This window comes from Empidonax traillii, unplaced genomic scaffold, assembly GCF_003031625.1.
Source record: "Empidonax traillii isolate 1590-97213 ecotype Southwest subspecies unplaced genomic scaffold, ASM303162v1 scaffold213:size761030, whole genome shotgun sequence".
Taxonomy (NCBI): Eukaryota; Metazoa; Chordata; class Aves; order Passeriformes; family Tyrannidae; genus Empidonax; species Empidonax traillii.
Window position 1 is genome coordinate 315741 of NW_020955406.1, and position 22009 is coordinate 337749.

General features: G+C 37.2%; 1 protein-coding gene across 1 annotated transcript in view; it reads right to left on the reverse strand.

Moving 5' to 3' along the window:
* TDRD9 (tudor domain containing 9) overlaps nt 1-22009 on the reverse strand; it is a 70464-nt gene that overhangs the window by 3129 nt on the left and 45326 nt on the right. Inside the window, exons 17-34 of the mRNA XM_027887526.1 lie at nt 21877-21940; nt 21322-21385; nt 18989-19033; nt 17449-17502; nt 15837-15953; nt 14939-15046; nt 13075-13175; nt 12292-12465; nt 10930-11041; nt 9383-9595; nt 8071-8160; nt 5869-6129; nt 5262-5411; nt 4157-4227; nt 3654-3763; nt 3391-3487; nt 2608-2746; nt 1369-1478 (exon numbers count right to left, since the gene is read on the reverse strand). Coding sequence (XP_027743327.1) covers nt 1369-1478; nt 2608-2746; nt 3391-3487; nt 3654-3763; nt 4157-4227; nt 5262-5411; nt 5869-6129; nt 8071-8160; nt 9383-9595; nt 10930-11041; nt 12292-12465; nt 13075-13175; nt 14939-15046; nt 15837-15953; nt 17449-17502; nt 18989-19033; nt 21322-21385; nt 21877-21940 — 2080 coding nt within the window. The remainder of the gene's footprint in view (nt 1-1368; nt 1479-2607; nt 2747-3390; nt 3488-3653; nt 3764-4156; nt 4228-5261; nt 5412-5868; nt 6130-8070; nt 8161-9382; nt 9596-10929; nt 11042-12291; nt 12466-13074; nt 13176-14938; nt 15047-15836; nt 15954-17448; nt 17503-18988; nt 19034-21321; nt 21386-21876; nt 21941-22009) is intronic.

Sequence of the window (22009 nt, forward strand, 5' to 3'; positions counted from 1 at the left end):
CAGTGGTAAATATTCACATGTCCAAAGAAATAGCAGTGACATTTTAGTGCCTTGAATTTCGCACCTAAGTGCTGATGACCGAGCATGAGCTGTTACTGTCACAGTCACCTCCAGAGAGGGTTTGTGGCTTTGCTTCTTTCTGCCTACCCACACTGCTTGACTTCTCTATTGTTTATGCTGTTTTAATTTCATTTCCAGTGCCTTAAAAGACTGACCTTGCACTTGTTAATTTATTATGCAAGGCATCTGAATTTTGAGTTTTGGAAATAGGAAGTATGGGTGCTTGCTTTTAACTTAATAAGTTTTTTTCACAGATAAGAAAAAAAAAAATCAACTGACTGGGTACATTCAAAATCAAAACTAAGAAACACTTGAAAAAAAAATCAGCATTAACAGCTGCTTTGATAATAATTTTGATAATCCTGGGTAAGAGCAGGTAAGCTTAAAAGCTTCTGATCTTTATCAACATCAGGAACTGCCTCACTCTGGCATCATACAGTTACTTTAGAAAAGCTCTATAGGCAAAAAAGATTATATTTCCTAGAGATGAGCCTAATACTAGAGTCCATAACATAACTCTTAATTCATGTCTGAACCAGAGCTCTTCTTAACAGGTTTAATACAGAGCCAGGTCAGGATGAGAAAATTCTCCTGCTGATACAGACAGCACTAAAATGCACACTGTGTGTACAAACAAGGGAACATTTTTCACAGTATACTCCACAGTGGCAGATATAGGAAGGAGCTGTTACAGGGATACTTCATTGCACTACTTCCCCCAAACTACAAGCTGAAAAAATTCTCAAGACTGGCTGCACTGCCTCACAATGGTCTTTTCAGAACCACTGCCTGAGTTACAAGAAGCAATAAGGCTTGCTGGGAAAAAAGGCAGGTAGCCTTATTTCAGTTCCCAAATTAGCCTGGGATTTCCAGTTAACTTGGCCAACACCCATCCTGCACAGGTCTGCTGAGGGAGGAAAGGCAGCACATTATGATTCAAATTTAATATACAGAGAGAACAATTTTACATCTTTCTGTACTCTTATGCCATAGGACTTCATCAGCTTTGTCCTGGGTGCAAAAAAAAAAAAAAAAAAAAGAGACATAAGAACTGGTATCCTGCAGAACAGGTCTTACAGTCTAGGTTTTATGACTTAAGTGATTGGGCTTCCCTGAAGAACCAGTGCTTCCACAAGAAGTCTAACGTTGTTTAGTATACTGCTTTATTAATAAACAAATGAAATGCATCATTAAATGAGAGCATACATTATTTTTCCAAAGCCTAATCTGAGCAATGCTTCGAGCAATCATCCATCTTGTTTTTGCTGAAACTGCAAACAGAAGATCTTATTTCTACAAAATTATTACCATAGAAGTTTCTGACGAATATTTTCCTGCAGCTCTATCATTTGGTCTTGTCCAGAATATACTGCACATTCACAGAGCAGCTTATTAATGGCTGTCCTTAAGTTGTTTATCTGTAAAACACCAGTGACAGAACATAAAGTCCTCAAAATCAGCACTAGGTCTGTATTATATTACACTGTCACGAAGGTGGCAGCAATGGCACCCATACCATCCAACTTCAACTGGAATATTATTTGCATAAGCAAAAACGTCTGAAGCTTCAGAAACACTTCTTCCTCCAGGTGCATCTCTGCTGGCCCAAGATGTTAAAAATTTAGCCACTTGATATCACAATCTTCAAGGTTACTGAGATGTGCCACAAAATATAGAGGCTACTGCTTACCTGGACTTTTTCCAATACAGAATTCCTTCTGTAAAAGTTTTAAGAATTTTCTCTACCTGTCCCTAATTTTCACACAAACAGCAGCTCGGTGTTACCCTTCTGAATAAAGCCTCATGAATGCAGACATCACACCAAGTCAGTGCTTTCAGAAAACAACAGCTCACAGGTACGTGCACCAGCACGTCTGCTGTGTCCTTAAAAAACCTCCAAAAACCAGTGGTCACCACCTCCATTCTGACACAGAACTGACCAGGGCATGTGAGGTCCTTCACTGTCTAAGGCACATGTCACTGTCCTGCACAGCCCAGTTTATGTACATGTTTCCCTCTGACAGGTCTCACTCTCTGAGTTGCAAAAGGCCGTAATGAGGAATGCAGGGGCTTTATTGTTTGTTTGGTTGATCTGCTCTGAGAGAAGCAGCTCGATACAGATGACTTATTAGAGCTGTAAAATCAAACTGAAGCCTGCAAAGCAGCAATGTCAGGCTTGTCAGTAAGAGCCACAATAATCCTACGAACAAGACTAACAAGTATTGACATCTGGTTAGTGCAAAATTGATGCTTTTGTTTTGGAACACGTATAAAATTTTGTAATATTTTATTAGTTCAAAGTGTGGGGAGGGGGCAACTCTTTCTCCTGCTAAGAATCCAAGGTCAAAAACAGGCAGTACATTAAAAAATCCAAACAAACAAAACCAAAGAAAAACCCAAACAAACAAATAAAACCACAACCCCCCCCCCCCCCAAATCAACAGGTCCAAACAAGTTTTTCTGTTAATTCTGAGAGTTAACAAGTTCTGATACACTGACTTTTACTGAATTCCAACTGCTGTTGGAAAAGTCTTATGCAAGTTTTACCTCTGTTATGTCTTCCACTCCAAACTGCACATCAAATACAAGGGCCATATCATTTTCTGGAAGCAGTGGAGCCCCAGAAGTCTGACTGCAACCCAAACCACACAGAACACCAGTAAAATACTTTCCGGTTTTATCAACCCTACATGAAAAAGAAAAAAAACCAGTCTCACCTAGAGGTGAAGAAACTAAACTCAAATGAAGACAGACTTAAATGAGCTTGTCTAAGCTATGCCAAGCTAAACACGTGTTTTAAATAACTGAGAGGTTTTCACACCCAGTCAGACTGTTTTTTAAAATAGAGCAGCAAAACAAAACTAAAGTTCTGGTTATGAAAACATATACTCATAAAACTTACAAAAAATCACACATAAACAAAATTAAGGAATGCTGGCTTCATTATGTTGAAATAACAATCTACAAATACCAGAATTTGAAGAAAACACAACAGCAATGCAACTGCCAGAACTCAGCTTTTACAAAAAGTTACTCAAGTTCCTCTCCTCATGTAGGTTTAAAACAGCCAGTTCCACATTCCATTTTCCTAGGCTTCCAGCATGACTGTCAGGAACTGTATTGCCTTATCACGAGGATAGATTCTGCAGCACCAATTCATACAGACATGAATAAGTTATTTTAACGACATACTATACTAAAACTCATTAAAAATACCAGGAAGGGAATAGATAAAAATGCTGAAAGCAGAGGGGAAAAAAAAGACATCTGTCAAAAATTTCTGAGGGTCCTAAAAATAAAGATCCCCCACTTTTTAAAATGCACAAATACCTGAGTTCTATTGCTGGAGCAAACAGCATACTGAGGAGTGCAAGCAGGCCAGGAATAGGAGGCATCAAAGATGTTTCCCCTAAAAACAGAGCCGATCCTGGCACCAAAAGAAAAAAGTAAATTAAAAGATATCTAAGGAGAATCTAATGAAAATGAAACCTCAGAAAGATGTAACATAGAACTACAGTGACTATTTACTAATAGAACTACTCATAAACCTAGAAGTCTAGAGAAACCAACTACACATTTTTATAAGGCATTACCAGCTCCATTTACTGATATATCAGCAGCAACCAGCAACTGTTGAAAGGTATCTTCTGCAGTATCATGAACAACAACCGAGTTTATGCTGTCCTTACATATGAAAATATTTCTGGGGAAGAAACAAGACATATTTCCAACATTAAAAAAAAACACACCAAAATCCATACAAACATATAAATGAAAGACTGATTTTAAATTCACATTGCAAACTCAAAATAGCTGTTACCGGCCATTTAGGTTACTTGAATATCATTTAAGAAATGTATATGGTAGTTGATATATCTCTCTGTAAAACAATAATGCACCTTTAATAAAACTATTTTCAAGATTATAAATAGCCATAGTGTGCATATTAATGCAATTCAGGCCTGACTACTTCAGTCTTTTTAATGAATAAAAATTCAGTAATAATCTGTAAGAATTATTAGGATGGGTTTTGCCTATTTATTGAAAATAACATCTAAGAACATGATTATATTTCACATTAAAATTCTTCTCCTACCTGAATCGGGATACCCTAGTCAGACTGTAGCATTTCAGCTCATAAGGACTGAATGGGCCTGAAACTTTTACCTTCAAAAAAAGGGAGAGAAAAATAACATTCTATTTAGCCAGCACCTGGATGTCTCCAAATCAAAATTCCTTTTAAATGAAAGCCAAAACACATTTCAGCTAGCTCTGAGCAACACTGAATTGATAAACTGATAAACAGCATTTCCATTGTACTCATCTAAAGCAAACTGTGCTTGTTGAGGCATCTAAACAAAAATAATCTATTTTCACAGGTGCTGGAAATTCATTACTTTCCTCTGGCTTAGACACTAGTTCAGACTTCATAGATCACTTAAAATCAGGTTGGTTTTGTTTAAATAAGCAGGTCTTTAATCTTGAGGACATCTCACTTTATCAAAGTGAGTTGTTAAACAGGATTACTCCTGTGGGTAACTGGAACATGATTAGGTTCTTGAAAGGTTGAAATTTTGTCAGGTCTGAAATGGAGAAAGAATTAGAATGTAGATGAGGCCTAACTTGTTATCAGAATGCAGAACAGGAGACACATTCTCATGTTTTACATTCCAACTTAGCAGGGACTAGACATCTGAAAACATGTAAGAATGAATTCTGAGCTTGGAACTGGCAGAGGAGAAGTATCCACTGTTTCATTCCTATCAGTTACTGGAGCATTCACTGCATCACCTATCCCAGTTGCCCACCTATCACTAACTGAGGAAGAATTAAACACTACGTATGGCAAAAACCGTGTTTAAACTTTCTGAAAAATTGTAAGGGTTGTAAACTTGCTTTTTGCTATAGCTTATACTTATGCAAACACTGTTCAGTTTTTCAGTTTTATGTCTGTTCTGCACTGGTTCAAAGTGCTGCCTTAGAATGTGTTAGAAGAGCTGGTTAACTTAGTTCTAAGGCTATAATTCAAAACTCTGTTAAAAGCAGCAGCAGCATAGTCTGAAATGGTGGTCACACTATGGCTTTCTACCAGCAGAAAGTAGCACGCCCTGTGAGAGGCACCAGTTGGTTTTTTCAGGTACTTCCAGTCCTTATCTCCATTCTAACAGGGTGAGAAGCAGGTTCACCACCACTCAAGTTACCTTATGGGTTGGCACATCAGATTTATTGTCAGAAAAACAGTTTAACAATCTTCCAATGAGAAGCTTTTCTTCCTGTCCTGAAGATACAGGCACTTGCTTTTCCTTCTTTACTTCATCCGAAAGTAATTCCTTGAGCAAATCGTGGCTTTGCTACACAATAATGGAAGAGTGTTAAAACCTTCAAACAACTGTGTCTTTAAAAAATTTCCAAGAAAGGTCCTACACAAAGAAAAATTCTCATACAAATACAAAACCGATTTTCCAATGACCTTTCAGATTATACAAAACATAAAAATGGAAGACAGTTAAAACTATAAAACACCTACAGTCATTCATACTTTCAAGTGACAGTGGAGCAGTTCAATTGATGAAATAACTTCCTGGGAAACATCTCTTCCAATAAGGGTCTCAAAACAGCAATACTTTTGGCCAAAAGCTCAATATCTATTATGCACACACATGAAAATACACTGTCCTATTCAACTATTAACCTTGCCTACTCCCAAGCCACCAGTCGAGGTTTCAGCTCAGCTTCTCAGGACTTCAGGCAGCCTGAACCGAAATAAATCAGAGCAAGAAAAGCAGAAGCAGCTTAGTCAATACGTACCCGTGATTCGTATGGTTCCTCTGCTAGTTCAGCATAACATTCCCTAATAAGCACATTTCGGATATTCACCAGGTCTTTGCACCTGGAGTAGCGGAAAACGTCCACGTGCAGAACCCCGTGCACGACTGAGTACACGTGCACGAGCAGAGTGCAGCCACTGACCAGCGAGGCAAATCTCTGGCTGGCGCTGGAACTCCACCGCTCCCCGCACACAATCGATCTGGCAGACGGACGCATCTTGCATATCTTGAACTCCAAAGCCTGGAGCAAAAACAGTGAAAACAACACTTGCCCGAGCGGAGAATCGGCATGAAAGTATCTCATTTCCTCCCCAGACTGTTTGAATTAATAATGATAAATGATTTTGTAATTATTGCGGCAGCTTATGTTAAACTCCTAGGACTGCTGTAAAGCTGCTGTTGTTATTCCTATTCCATCACTGACAACACAGCTACACATGACATCTCCTATCACTTCAATATAGTGTGTAGTTGCTAAGGAATAAGAGCAAACAGTGCATAAAGGATAATTCGGTATTGGTTCACTATTCACACTGAAATCTTAGGAGTGCAGAGATGTCTTCTCCAGAAAGAAACTTCACAGTCCAGAATTGTTTTCAACTAAGGTAAGAGAAAACTGGCAAGACCACTGCAGCTCTTTTGTCCCTGGCAGGCAAGAGTAATTAAATTCTTATTTAACCTCTTCCACAGTCACTATCTGCAATTACGTCTTCAAATGAATTTACAACAGAAACTCTTTTTTTTTTTTTTTTTCTAGCCAGTCATTAAAACCAGTCATTAAAAGACTAGGCCTGAAGCAGAAATACATTTCCGTTTAATACATGTGTAGAAAATAAAAAAAAAAAGATGCATCTTATGAAAAAAAAAATCTTATTTCTACTTATTTTTTTACATCAATTATAAAAGAGAACTAAAGAAAATTAATCCTGTCAAGATCTAATCCTAAAAAGAGAACATAAAATAAGATCATATTTCTGTTGGTCCATTTCTCATTTTCATCAATAAATGCTTCAGAGAATACAGTTAATATGACACACCTATTTCTATTAGCTTAAAAATACCTTCACAAGCATTGAAAAGCTGAATTGCAGTTGAAGTCTATTTATTTGTAAACACAGCTCAGGAGAATTATTCTTCAGAAAAACTAACTACAAAATCCCTCAGATCTGTGTTACAGATCACTTGATCTGTAATACTCTTATTTAACCATGAAGAGACTTCTGCCTGAAAAGGTCCAAGTAAAGCCAGCAGTTCAAAGAATAGTAAAGCAGCACAAAGCAAAACCATGGACCTCTAGCTCTGCAAAATTTAAAAAGGTAAACGCCCCATGTATTTGTGGTGGAGCTGGTAAAGCAGCAGAGCAGGAACTTTGATGGAGCAAAAACACTCCGCACAGTAACTGTACACAAGGTACTTGCCACAACAGACTTGTGCCATGCAGACAAGCAGTGCTGCCACTCACCTGCAGTAGGAGCAGCTGGGTTTAAGCAGGGAACTATAGGTTAAGCCAGCCATTGATAGTTTCTCCTCTCTGGGCTGTACAAAGCCCTGGCATTTGCTTAGGTGTTCTTTAAACTAAAGCCAAGCAGATCTACTGCTCAGCCTGTTACTCCTGAGCACTGCATGAGGAACCAGAACAACATTCTTCTACCAGGGAGAAGTTCTACTTCTCATAGGACTGACTCATAGCAAACAAACAACAGCAAATGACAGCTCTCTCCTTCCACTGTTCCTGTGATTACAGGTGGGAGACAGATCCCACTTTGCTGTCCCCATGGAAACAGGACTAGTTTCAAACATTCAATTTAAAAAAATGAATACAAAATGCTTTTTACACCCAGACAGGCAGAAAGTTCAGGCTTTTATTTTATCCCCCCCCTCCCTTTTTTTTTTCATTCTGTTCCCCTCTAGGAAGGGCCCCTGAAAACATAAGGCTGGATTAACATTTCTCTACAATTAAACACAATGTAGTTGTTATACACAAGAATTCCTGCTCTGTGAATACACACCTGTGGAAAACACCTAACTATTAGTGAAGGTGATTTGTAGGTACTTGCATGACCAAAATCTGTATTATTTAATTATTATTCTGAAAAGCATTCTCCGTTTTGAAGCACGCTCCTGTTTGCCAGGCCAGACATGAAAATATCTAGTAAGCAGCAGCAAAAAGCATCACCCCTACCTGGAAAGGAAGCCCTTGAAGACAGCTTGGAATCTCTTTTAATTTATTTAAAGGCACTTCTGATCTATTGCCATAATCCACAAAAAAAACCTGGAAGAAGAATCAAGAGTATCTGCAAAGGTTCCATGACATTAGAAGTGCTACTTTAGTGACAAGAAAAGCCACAACTTGAGTTTAATAATTACAGTACAACACAATCTTATCAAGTCACATGGAAGCAAATTCAAATTCTGGAAAACATGCAAATTAAGTCATGTCAAAAAGAACAGGTCAAAATTTATCATGTCTGTCATTTGATCCCTTGGCCTAAACATCCAATTGTGATACAAATAATCCACTAAAGCTAGAAAAGGCAAATTTATGTAAGCTATGTAACCCTACTTCTTAACAGCAAGTGATACCTACCTGATTTACTACCTAACAACTGCTTTTGGATATTTACCATCTAATAACTGCTTTTAGATAACATGTTAACATGAACATGTATCCAGTGACTTTAAAATTTCAAATAAGAAAGAGATGAGCACTATTATTCACCAGTTTTCCATGAGAAAACAGATGCCAATATTCAGTATTAACTCAAGTGGTGACACCCAGATAGGTTAAGAAATAAAAGAAATTCAAAGGAGGAATAGGCTGTGCAAAGGCCAATCTTACAAAACTGAAAAAAACTGTCCTTAAACTGCTGAAAAGTATTAGCCTGAAAAATCAGTATCAATCTTGAACTGTGACACTGAGGTCAAAACAAAGTTGAGGAGTGAGATGAAGACCAGGAGAGTCAATGTAGTATGTGAGATGAGAGACAGTGCAGTTTGCTTCAATTAACAAAAGGGAACCCCGGGACAAAAATGAGACAAGAAAGTAGAAGGGAGAATGAAGAAAAGAAGAAGAGATGCCAATCAGGGCAAGAAACGGTGGCAGAACAAGCTTAGATGAATTTGCCAAGAATGACTAAGAACTGCCAATACAATGGAGGCAAGAAACTTTCAATGGATCTGTCTGTATTTATGAAGAGGAAGCAATGGGGCTGCTGCCAGCAATGCACCACGGTATCTAAGCATTCCTTGCCACGTTTTCAGATTTACTGGAGGTTTTAGTCTTTATTTTGTTTCGCTTTGCTTCAGCACACAAGACCCTTTACTGTATCCAACTAGAGCTTTTCAACTTAATACTAAGAAATCTCATGTTCTGGAAAAAAACCTAATTAATCTACTCTAGCCAGTGATTTGTAAAAAAAAAATAAAAAAAGGCAAAGCTCCAGGATTGTTAACCCAATTACATCCTACCAATTTAATATGACATAGCATATTACCTCAGCAAAATCTCCATGAACGTACAGAACACAAGCTCTGTAGTATCCTCTGTCATTCACATAAGCAAATGGTGCCAGACAAAGCAAATCTGGACGTGGAGGCACTGATAAATCCATCAGGTTCTGATAGTTGATTTTAGCAGTTAGAGCCTCGAGTACAGTCCTGTTTTTTTCATCTATCCTGTAACCCCAGAAGTGTCCAACTTCTACTATCTGAAAGTAAAAAAGTTAGGCAATATCAGATTTCACATTATTTTATACTTCTACATCAAATACAACACTCATCTGAGCAAAATACAGGAAAACACTCTTACTCCTGACACACACACAGTTCACATACTGCAACAATGCAGTGAAGCATCTGTCTTATAATTAGATATTATCTGAAAATGTTTATTTTCTGTGCTACTGCAATAAACTTTTCATCTGAACAGATTCTGATACAAGCACAACTAAAACCCAGAAAATGAATCAAAGACTGCTTCTATTTTTCTTAACCAAATTAACATCCAGAAAAATCGAGGTAGATGGTTGACTAGACAGATGTACACAAATTTGGTGCACTTTTCTTATCAGTGACAGAATACCAGTTAGCTGCACCTATCAGCAAATCAGCACTGTTACTGTTATCGTTAGCCATACTTTGGGAAACTGGTAAGAACACACACCTATTCAAATAAAAGCAAATAAGTAATCTTTTCAAATGGCTTATAACCATTTCAGATCTTACATCAAATGCTTGTGATAAAAAACAATCTTTATTTACAACCATTAAAGCTGACATATTGAAACAGAACTAGCATAAGCTAAGTGACTGCAGTGGGTCTGATCAAATTCTTTAACACTTTTAACTAAGAGATTTAGCTGAATAAAAGGAGGAAAATATTCTTTTCTGCACTTGCAAAATATGCCACTACTATCAAGAGCTGTTTTAATACTTCATCCTATAATCTCCTCTACCTCAGTGGTTTTAATGTCTTTATTATTTCTATTTCAAGAGAGTACATATTGCTATTACTCAACGCTAGAAGATGATAGTTAACACAAGATTTAAGCATTCTCAGCTTCAGATTTCAGAAGTACATATATATAAATTTTCTCCAATACACTTTTATACATATTTTTCCAAATGAGCATATGCTACCATTAATGCATCTCATTTGTCATATGTACACAGTTCCTGAAGAAAACTGGCAGGTAATAATAACAGGTAAATGGCCCAAACACCTACTAATTCTCATTTCTGTAGTTTACACAAGTATTTTACCTCTTTTCCATTAATCTGCCTAACATTTATTCCTACTTTCAGCTAACATTTACTGCCAGCAAATCCCACAAATTCTGTCAAGTGCAAATGTGAGTACTGTTTAACAAAGAACTACTAAAAATTAGACCAAGAATATTCTCTGCTTCTTACAGATATCTCCTGCTAACAACATTATCAGTACTTATTTTTTCCATTTAAGTTTGTCAGATATTAATCTGTACTAAACTATCTAGGTACTAATTATTAGATATGACCTACTTCAGATGTAGAACATTCCTACCTCCGTTATCTTGATGGACAGAAAACGACTTGGGATCATCTCTGACATTTCTAAAGCACCAAATGAGATTTCCACAGGCTCCACTGTCTGCTTCTGACAGTCTACATTTACTCTAAAAAATGTATGGAATAAAGATACTAAATGCTTCACTCACAAGAGAAAACTCAAGGAATCATTTTTTTTTTTGCTTTCATTTGCTTCTCAAGGTGTCCCTGGGGCACATTTATGTACTTAATGACTTTTATTTAGTAACACGTGAATTCAATTAGAATGTAAAATGACCACACAAATTACTACTGAGTTAACTGTTTGAACTGCATTATAACCAAACACAGAAAGATACATACCAGGACACAATTGTGCCATCAACTGATTAAAAATACAAAGAATTAAGGTTAAATAGTGAGGCTTTTTGCTATGGCATGCCTTCTAAGCTTATTTTTTTAAAACAGGGTACACAACAACACAAAGATAAATTCAGCAAATTTTCATATATAAATTTATATATATATAAAATGTTCCTTTTACTTTGCAAAGTTAAGAACTATAAAATTAAGTCTTTCAGCCTAGGAGACTTGAGTTTCTCAACAACTAGTTTTCACAAAGACTTTAAGTGCTCTTTTGGGCACAGTGAAACTGCTATGGTGCTTTACTAAAAACTAAGTACAATCAACTGGATGTGAAACATTCACCTGTACTTTAACCTTCCCAGTTCATTCCTGCCTTCCTATTTTAGATTTCTTGTTTTAAAATACTGAAATGGCTGCAGTCCAATCAGGAGCTAGGCAGATTAGCATTTTATCAAGTTACTGTGTGCTGTGATTCTGAGCTTCAGGTCATACAGGTAACAATGAAACTCACATGCCACAGTTTCCTAGCAAAAGCAGGTGGGGACCACAGAGACTCACTGGATTGCATTCCTCAGCAGTATTTTCTGTTATGCTGTTACATTTCCCCAAAGTTTCTGTTGTTATACTCCATCTCCCTCCCTTTCTTTTTTGTCCCCAAATGCCACTTAATTATTTTGGTTATAGCAATTCCCATGCTTGCCTCTAGCATGAGCAGTGTGTACATCCACAATTCCATATGCCAAAAGCAAATGGAATAGAACCTTAGGGAAATAAAAGAAGGCTGTAGATGAGGAGTTCTCTTGAACAGTAAAACACCTTTAGCTATAACAAAATATTTAAGACAAACATGTTATTTCTAGTCCTGCAAAGACCTTCTGCTTAGACAAAGTTTACATCTGTTTTTTGAACCTAGCAGGTGTTCCTTGGTGACACTTCCAAGGAAATTTCCACTGAATCCAGCAAACCTCATTTCACTGCAAAGAGACACATTTTCCACACACAATACAATTACCTCAAGGATTCCAAACTTGAAGCTGCCACACCTTGCAACTGTTTTCTGATATCATCTGGATGATGAACATCCAGCTCAAAAGGAATCTTCAGGTGTAACATCTTGATCGCCAGGTACACTTCGGGTAGAACCTTAAAGGCCTCCTTTGGATTGCGGGAGAACTCCACAAGAGCCCTGTTCACACATAACACCCAAAAAAACCCCAAACCAAACAAAAAACAAACAGAAAAGCCCAACAGCAAACAAAACGTTAACTGTCCTGATGGTGATAAGGAAACTTTCTAACATTCTTAGAAGCACATGCCAAATTTAATGAGCGTATTTATTACAAATAGAAAGGACGTGAAAATATATGTGAATAAGAAAAGAACTGAAGATTGGAAAGGAATAAGAAGGGCTATGTGCCCTCAACTTTGGGCAGTTACAGGCCAAAATCAGCCACATGATTAGCTAAAAAAAGCCATCAGACTGTAAAAATGAGCTAAATTCAGTATAAAAGAAACAAATACAGACATTAGTTGCAGTTAAGATCCACTGCAAGAGAAGAGACAAAACAGAAGGCTCTACCTCAGATAGTTTATCTAATGTTATTGCAACCAATGTACATCAAAATTCAAACCCACCTTTTTAACCCTAGCCAATACACTAAAAATAAGTTATTGATTTTCCAAAGAGAGAAGAGAAACTAATTTTGTAAGTATATCACTGACAAGGAAAGTGAATACTGGATTCGTAACTGAGCACACGAGAAAGACAGAATACTTAAAAGTATTTTACACTTACTTTGATCCATTGTAGGCAATTGACTTTACTTGCCCACACTGTCTAAGTTGTGACTGCAACTGCTTATGGTATAGATATCCATAGGGAGGAATATTCTTCAGCTGTTAAGAAAAAAAATGTTAAATCTGGATACATTCAATTGTTTTAATGCATTAAGTTCACCTAAATAGTCAGCTTTCTCCTTAACTTGACCTGTAATAATGATATATAATCTAAACTCCGAAAAATTCCAAAAATGCTGTATGTCACAGTACATTCAAAAATGTCAAAAGACAATGAAAAACATAGTTTTGCTGCTAGTGATGCCCTACTGCTTCAAATCACTAGATAAATGTTTTCTTTAACTAAAAACGAAACAGATTAATTTGTAATTATATATCTTGATATTTTTTCCAAAAAGCTCTCTTGTATCCCTGGTTTTGCTTGTAACAGAAAAGCTAACTTTCTCTAATTTGTTCTTACTTACTAATCTCTCCTAGGAGATCTTGACTTAATACAAAATCACGAAATCCTAATTAGCAAGTTCAAATTTTGAGAATTGGAACTATTTTTAGGGGCTATGCAACTGTCTATTGTTTTCTCTGGCTGTTACAACCTTAGAAGGAACAGATTGTTTTTACACAATCTTCTCATGCCTTGGAGTGACAGTACTAAGATCAGCTGCTAGTCAAAAACATGGTTTAGGTTACACTGCAGAAACTGCCTCAAGGCAAGATGATTTAGAGAGACCAGAGAGTGGGAAGAGTAATTGTCTTTTTTATCTTCAGTACACACCATTAGGAGCAGCATACAGCTATTAGAGTCTCTCAGATTTTGAGCTTGAGGAACTCGCAGCATTTGTGTCCAAGATGATCATTTACCCTGATGAAGACACAGCAGCTACTTTTTCCTTCTTCAAGGTAACGAGCAGTTGATGTTTGAGCAGATCGAGAGTTAAATACATTAAAAGTAAGTAGTTCCTTGAATCTAACAGTTTAATCTTAATGCTGCTGGGGCAAGACTCGTCTTTATTCCACAAGACTGACTCTAGTCTGATATTTTGCTTCAATATCCTTAAATAATATGGTAAAAACTTCAAAAGCATACATCAATATGTTTGTGCATGCATGTTGCCATGCCAGCATCTCCCTCAGTATAGAACCAGCCCCTCATCTTGGGTAAGCAGTGAAGTGCAAAAAAACCCCATCACTTTTCAATAAGATGTTCTCAGTTTCTATCCTAGCTTTTTATCTATTTTCCCTTATGCCAATGAAAGTCTATTTTTTGAGGCTCCCTGGTTTGTAGGTTTGCTTTCTTTAAGCATAGGTCATGGTTATTTTACTAGTTCAGATACACCAAACACTTTCCTAGTTTAGACTCTGCACCATTTTGCAAAATAAACAGATATTTTAAACTTGCACTTACGTAATCAGGTGAAAAGTAATTTTAGAAGATAAAAAGGAAGCTCAGTGCAATACCTGAGTAACCTTGAAGCAACAAGCATGTATGCCATGCGCTATCAAGTAGATCCCAAAAAAACCAACACTGAAGTTGCAACAACACATTCCATAAGTACTCACTGAAGAGTACGCTTGATACTGCTGTTGTATTTTTCCAAACATTTTATTAGTTTGATGCAAGTTGTTTGCCTATGCAAGACCAGCAATCAAATGCACAGAGGCAGTTCTCTGCAATTCTTCTAAAATTGTCCACCCACACAATGTTTATTGTACTGAAAGGGAGATGGGAGGGAAGAGAGTTTACCAAGCAAGGATCAGAGCAGATAATTATTTCTGTCCTTGCCCAACACAGAACTTGAAAATACCACCCAAACACTACATATTCCTATGACTTGATTCTTAAATCATTCACCTTCTTAACATACCATTACAGTGGTTTTGGGGTCTTTGCCAGCAAGCTCTTTCACAGCACTTCTTTCATTACATTTTCCAAAAGTAAAGTAGTTTGGATAAAAAGCACCAGCTATTACAACCTGAATCAAGAAAATATTTTGTGAAACACAGCACATTGTACTCAGTTTCCTGAAAAGAAATACACTGGCAACATGACGAGACAACAACAGATCTTCACATGAATATTTTTTCCTGTCTCTTTCCAGGAATTACTGGAACTGCAGACTAAACATTAATTCATGCAAATCCTTTAAAACATACTTTCATGAAAAGAGTTCTATTTCTGGAACAAGTCCACAACATTTCAACATTTCTGTAGGCAGACTTGCTCTATGAAAACCTGAATTGTTAGTCCTAATTTCAAGAATAACCTCAATTTAAATAAACACACATAAAATAGCCACAGGTAAATTGTTCTGTTTTCAGGTTACATCATACAGTATTTAACAACTCAGCTTTGAGAAGTTCACTGCTTACACAGTTAAACCAACTGCCACTGAGAAGATAAATATGTCTGTGAAAATAAAATCACTGCTAATCAGTCCAAGTAAGACAAGAAAATTAACTGGAAATTTCACGAAGTTAAAATAGCTGAAAGACATCTAATTCCCTGCACTCCCTCCCCACTAACTAATCAAGACAGCAGGCATTCAAATAGAGCACTTCAAACAAGTGGTAACATCATTTTCAAATAACTAACATTAGTTGTGCTTCTACATCGTCAAAAAGAATGACTCTTTTTTTTCTACCCAAAATCTCAACATCCACAGAGAATTCTGAAACATGAGTGTAACAGCAATTCATCAATACTAGTATATAAATATCCAGCTGTAAATTTTGTAAATAATATCTATGACAACAAAGCATTACCTGCAAAATGAAGCGTTGTTTGTTCACGTACTCCTGGTTCACAGCAGATGGCTGAGCATTAACATACATGTTAAATGCTCTGACTCGCCTTTTCAAGTTATAAAATAACTCTGCCACCTGAAATTTCATATCTGAGTTACATTTTAAATGGATCAAAAACATCCACAAGTTAAAATTAAGTTTGTTAGTAGAAGTGAAATAATCAGGCAAACTCCCTTCGCTTTTTAGGTGACTAGTATATTTTTCACCAAAATACTGCTTAGCAACTCTGTGCTGGAAGATAATTTCAGTATTGTGACTCGAGTCGTTTTCTTGACATCTCCTTATAAAGAGGAACTTTGTAGTCGCAAAGCATATTATGCATATATGGTATAGAACAAAATTAGGATTATATTCTCCATTTAAATCATTTTAGGTTTGCATCTTAAAAGGTAAAAATCGTGTTAACCACCTGGAACTTCTGTACCTAACTGCAGCAGTGACCATGTTGCACCCTCAGCTCAGCAGACAACTGTGATTACTGTGAGATCAAACTTCTGCTCTACAGCAGAACAATTTAAGCTTTCCATCTTCACCATTTCCAAGAAGCTTCAACAAGCAGCCAATGGCTCTCCAACAACAGTGAATACCTTCACTCTCTCAACTGATTCTGAAGCAAATGTAGAAAAGTACAGTTCACCCAACTTCTCTGTATCTACACTGTCTCTTCCTTTCTGCTCCTGGTAGTTTTAGGATACTATTAGAAAAACTACCGTAAGGAGTAAGCAACCCATGTGACTGACTAAGCAAATTCACTTTCACATAAGGAATTATTAGCGTCTTAAAGTGCGGCAAATAAAACCCCCCAAATCTTACTAAGTGTCAGTGTAGGTGTCCATTCTAAACTCCTTATATGTCATGCACAACCTCTTCTTGCATTATCTGAAATTGATCATTCCATTCTACAGAATTTGCCTTTCTCTCATCTTTTTGCTGTTATCACATATACAAGCAAAGAAACTATTGGCATTTCTTATTCAGATGGTTGCTTGTTATCAAAAGTTTTTTATATTTCCTGTGCTTTTTGAAGACAGGCCCCACACTGCTCACACCAAAGGTATGAACAGCAGGAACAATGGGCAAGGCCATTCTGTCAATCACAGGTACCCAGGAGCTTTACTTATTTCCCCCTCAACCTATCACATTCAGCTTGAAGCTCACTGTAGAGCAGAGTTTTCATTAATTGCTGCAGTAATGTTAGCAATAAAGCCCCACAAATTTTCAAGTCCAGGTCCTATTATATAACTGTATTTGCTTAGAGTTATCCTAACCAGAAGACAGAAGTTATGTAACAACAGACAGCAGTCACACCACAACCACTGACCTGAGTAACCTACAAAATGAACAAATACTGGAGGTCTCTTAAAAATATGTTAGTAATTTAACACCACTCTGTTCATCCTAAACAAAAGGAAAACTGCTTTCATCTAAATTCATACAACTTTTCAAGAAAATATACATATATATTGATATATATGTATATATACACCGTAGGCTTGTCCAAGATCTTAACATTTCCAGGAAACAAGGGAAGTCCTTCTGCTTATAAAAATGATTACCTATTTAATCTTACCTCTTTCATCCTCTTGACATGAATACAATTTGATCGACCCCACTCATACTCCTCCTGAAAAAAAGTTAGAAACTTGTTTCATCTACTGCTAGTAAGCTTTCTCTCATACTCTTCTGTGTGGACACAAATAGTAATTACATATAGCAAAGGAAGAATTTTAATGTAATTTCACAGCTTTCTTTGCATTCATATTAAGTATTATGACACGATTGAAAATGTGGGACAAGTATATATTTGACTAAAACTATACTCTGGTTATCATCAATGCAGCTGTGGGTCATCTACATTTTTCACATGAATGCACAAGTCCAACTCCTCCGTGTTGCTACCACAAAATCTACTTTAAGATGGACAGCAAGAGAATCATCGGAATGCTAAGGTTTGAAAAGAACTCTAAGATCATAAAGTCCAACCATTAACCCACCACTGCCGTGTTCAGCAATAAAACACATCCCCAGGTGCCACACCCACACAGACAGTGACTCCACTGCCTCTCTGGGCAGCCTTTTCCAATGCTTTTGGTGAAGTGATTTTTTCTAATATCCAACCTAAACCTCTCCTGGCACAACTTAAGGCCATTTCCTCTCACCACTCGGAAGAAAGGGCCAATCCCCACCTCACTACAATCTCCTTTCAGGAAGTTGGAGAGAGTGACAAGGTCCTCCCTGAGCCTCCATTTCTCCAAACTAAACACCCCCAAGCTCCCCCAGCTGCTCCTCATAAGACTTGTGCTCCAGACTTTTCCCCAGCTCAGTTGCCTTTTTCTAGATACACTCCAGCACTTCAATATCTTACGGGAATTTTTACACAGCATTTGAGGTGCAGCCTCACCAGTGCCAAGCACAGGGGAGAAATCACTTCTCTAGTCTTGCTGGCCACAGTATTGCTGGTACAAGCCAGGATGCCACTGGCCTTCGTGGCCATCTGGGCACACTTCCAAAAACCCCCAGAGCTTCTTTACCTGAATGTACAACTTTATCAGACAGATTCTGGCCACCTTGGCTACTTGTTGTAACTCAGTGTATGTTATGCACTGGTGCCCATAGAAGATACTATGCTCTAAGAGAAGCAGAGAATTAAAAAAAGGTTTTATCTTATACACACAAAAGAAAGACTGGAGGCAGTTATTGTGTGCATACTACTGTTTTTTTGTGACTGATGCACATAAACATCTTCCATCTTTCATGGTTTTTTGAGAGGGCAGAAATCTGTGTGTTTAAAAAAAATAAAAAAGGGACACTTATGTGTATTAAAAGTGTTTCTTTCAACTGCAGCTCAATTTCCCTTTTCTAGCTTGGATTTCAAACCCTCTAGCCATTGTTGATTCATCTGTGAAAGGGACTACATAAGGGATTGTCTTCAAATAACTCTGCACTGGATTCAAAGACTCATTTTCCCTCACAGCCTATGCTTCTATTTACTTACGGAAAATCATGATTATTATAAATAAGGTTTGCTAGCAAAAATTCCATACTAAGAATATAAAATACTCCAGCACCGAAGTCATCAACCATGACATAAAAGAAGAAACACAACTAACCTTGGGATCTCTCAGCTTCCCCCTTTGTTTACAGGCCTGCCAAGCCTAAGAAAGAAGTGGTGAAGTATTCAGACACAAAATGTAGTGCTTTAGTAATAATTATTACAAATACTAATATAACACGTAAAACTATGAAGTTTTTTTCCCATATCAGCACTGAAGATAATTTTAACACCATTTTAAAAACCAAAAATTCACCTGGGCTATCACAAACTACAACTATTTCAGCACAAAAGAGTGAAATCTGAAAAGAGAAATCAAACACAGGTTGGAGGAGACTTCTTCAGTTCAATTGTTACAACACTTCACACAGCAGGGCCGACTTAGATCAGTTTTTTGACGATGTTGCCTAAAAAACCCTGAGTAACCTTGACAGACCTCACAGATGAACCTGCCCTGAGCAAGAGACTGGACTACACACCTCCTGAGGTCCTTCCAGCCTAATTATTTAATGATTTTAGTCTAACACAATGCTTGTCTGGCTTGTTCCAGAGCAGATATAATTATTTTTTATTCCTATGAACAGTCTTACTCTATTTTTTTTTGAGGATCACCAAGAACTCGGCGTCTTCTGCTGCTCATATGAGAGCACACAAAGTGGCGTGGCTGCAAAATGCAATTCTAGAATGCACTACTGCTGGGCTGAAAGTGTGGCAGGGTTATAAATGTTGCATCATGACACATTAAAGAATAAGAATTTCTATGGGAAGATAACTGTTCTGCCTTCGAGTCAGACTGAAAAGGAGTTTAAGCACTACTAGATGAACTGTAATTACATATACTGCCTCAAACTTGCCATCAGCTCCTGCAGCTAAACTGGATACACAGCATTTAGGTCACTAAATTTCTGGACACAGCTTAGAAATTCTGGATCTTGGTGAATTCCAAAAGGAGACTGAATGAGTTATGTTCCAAGGTTTTAAAGGAGTAAGTCCCAATTTTTGCTGGGAGAGGTACAACAGCCACCTGGTAACAGAGCCATATACAACAGGCCCTCCACGTCGTTTTCTGAGAGGAAAGGGATGGAGTATTAAAGCACACAAAAACATTCACAAATTAATAGATGCTTTAATTTGATGCTGTAATAAAGCAGACTACTTTCAGAACCTTTGTTTTCCTCTTCACTTTGGGACAAAAGTAAGTGAACTGACTGATTTTGATTACAGTTCTGATGCAAATGCCTCCCAGAAAACAAGGCTGGAACAGAAATTAACATACCTCACATATTAATGAAAATGACTTCATTATTAGTCAGGAAATCTATGACATGCCTGCAGATTCTGTTTCTTCTAGTTTGCCACCTCATAATGCAATTTTCCAGCTTACTGTGGACACTACAGGCCTAGCTGAATAGCTAGACTGCATTTCCCTACCTTGCTAGAGGCTACCCTGGAAAAAATCTAATCTGAACCAGGGAATTTAAAAACAAACTTTCCAGACCTTACCTGTATTTTTCTGATATTCAGCCATTCAAAACAAAGTTTTCACATCACTGACACACAGAGATACTGCAGTGGAACCTCTGTCTGAATGTTTGTATTTATTCTCCAGGACAACATATTGATTTATAGAAATATCATCTTAAGATTAACAGGGCATAATTACCAGGTGATATGAAAGAAATATAATATGTAATAGGATAAGGGGAATTCAGAAAAGATAATTTTTGAGGCTCAGGATCAGTGGATACATGTGCTTCATAAAATTTTGACAGCAGAGTAGAGAAAAACAAGTCAGTTTTCACTGAAGGATGACTTATTTTAAAAAATGAAAAAATTAAATTTGCAGCCAAAGATTTTGGAGTCTCTAGATTACAATACTCGCCACAGGATGCATAATGTAAAATACTGAACATTAAGTTCCTCTAGCATGGCTTTTCGAGACACTGTACCAGCTCTGTTTGGACCTGGAGAGATTGACCCCTGTCCATGGTACTGGCCTACCAGGCACCCAAGCATACCAAAAAATGACATTTCCACAACATTAAAAAAAAAAAAATAATCACAAAGTCAAAGCTAAGAAGTCTAGGGCAAGGTCACCAAACTTATTCTGTACTAGAATTTATTAGTCTCAATAACCTTGCTTAAAAGAGATCAACAAATATCACCACATCTCTGGCATTTTCTTTTTGGTTATTATAATAGAGACTATCAGAACTAATAGTGTTACACAGTAGGACATAGCCTGCAAAAAATAACAGTAAGTAGCTAGAGTAATGGGAAATTTTTAACAACTTCTAAGCACAAATGCTGCACTGATCCTACAAAGATGAGTATCTCTGTCTTGGTCTATCAGACTTCACTGTAATCCAAGCTGAAAAAAAAAAGACTTACCTTAAATGCATTCACAATTGCAATACAGTCACTCTTACTATTCCCAGCAAAACACATTTTTTTCCTGGCAATACAAACAAAAGTATTATCAACAATTTATTTTTTTTTCAAATATTGCATGCATTATGCAACTCAGAATGCTACACTAGTAACACCTTCCAGGTCTTTAATATAAACAAGATTAATACACCTATTGTAATTATTTGCCCTTATTCACGTCTCTTTGCTGCAGGAGATGCTCTGTATGGGTAGGGTAGTAATAAAAAATTGTCCTTTCTATTTTAAAAAACTTATTTTAATAGACACTGCCACATGTTCACATCAGAAAGGCACAGCTGAACAATGGAGCTCATGCTCAGGAAAGGATGAGTTAGCTCAGTGATTTATGTTCACACAAACAGATTCCAGTATCTCAGCTACCTGGCAAAGCTTTTTGTACTGCTTGGCAATTTGACAGAAAATGAGACTCATGACATGGAATATAATATTGAGTGATCAACTTTGCCCTCTGCTCCCAAATGCAGTTGAGAATTCGTAAAATGTCTGGGTTACTACCTGAATCCATCAACATGCTTCTTGAAAGGCATTGCGAAAAAATTCCGCAAAGACAGTGCTGCAGCTGCAACAAAAACAAATCAAAATGAAAGCCTGCAAATCGTCTGGCTTTAGAGAAACTTTCTCACATGCT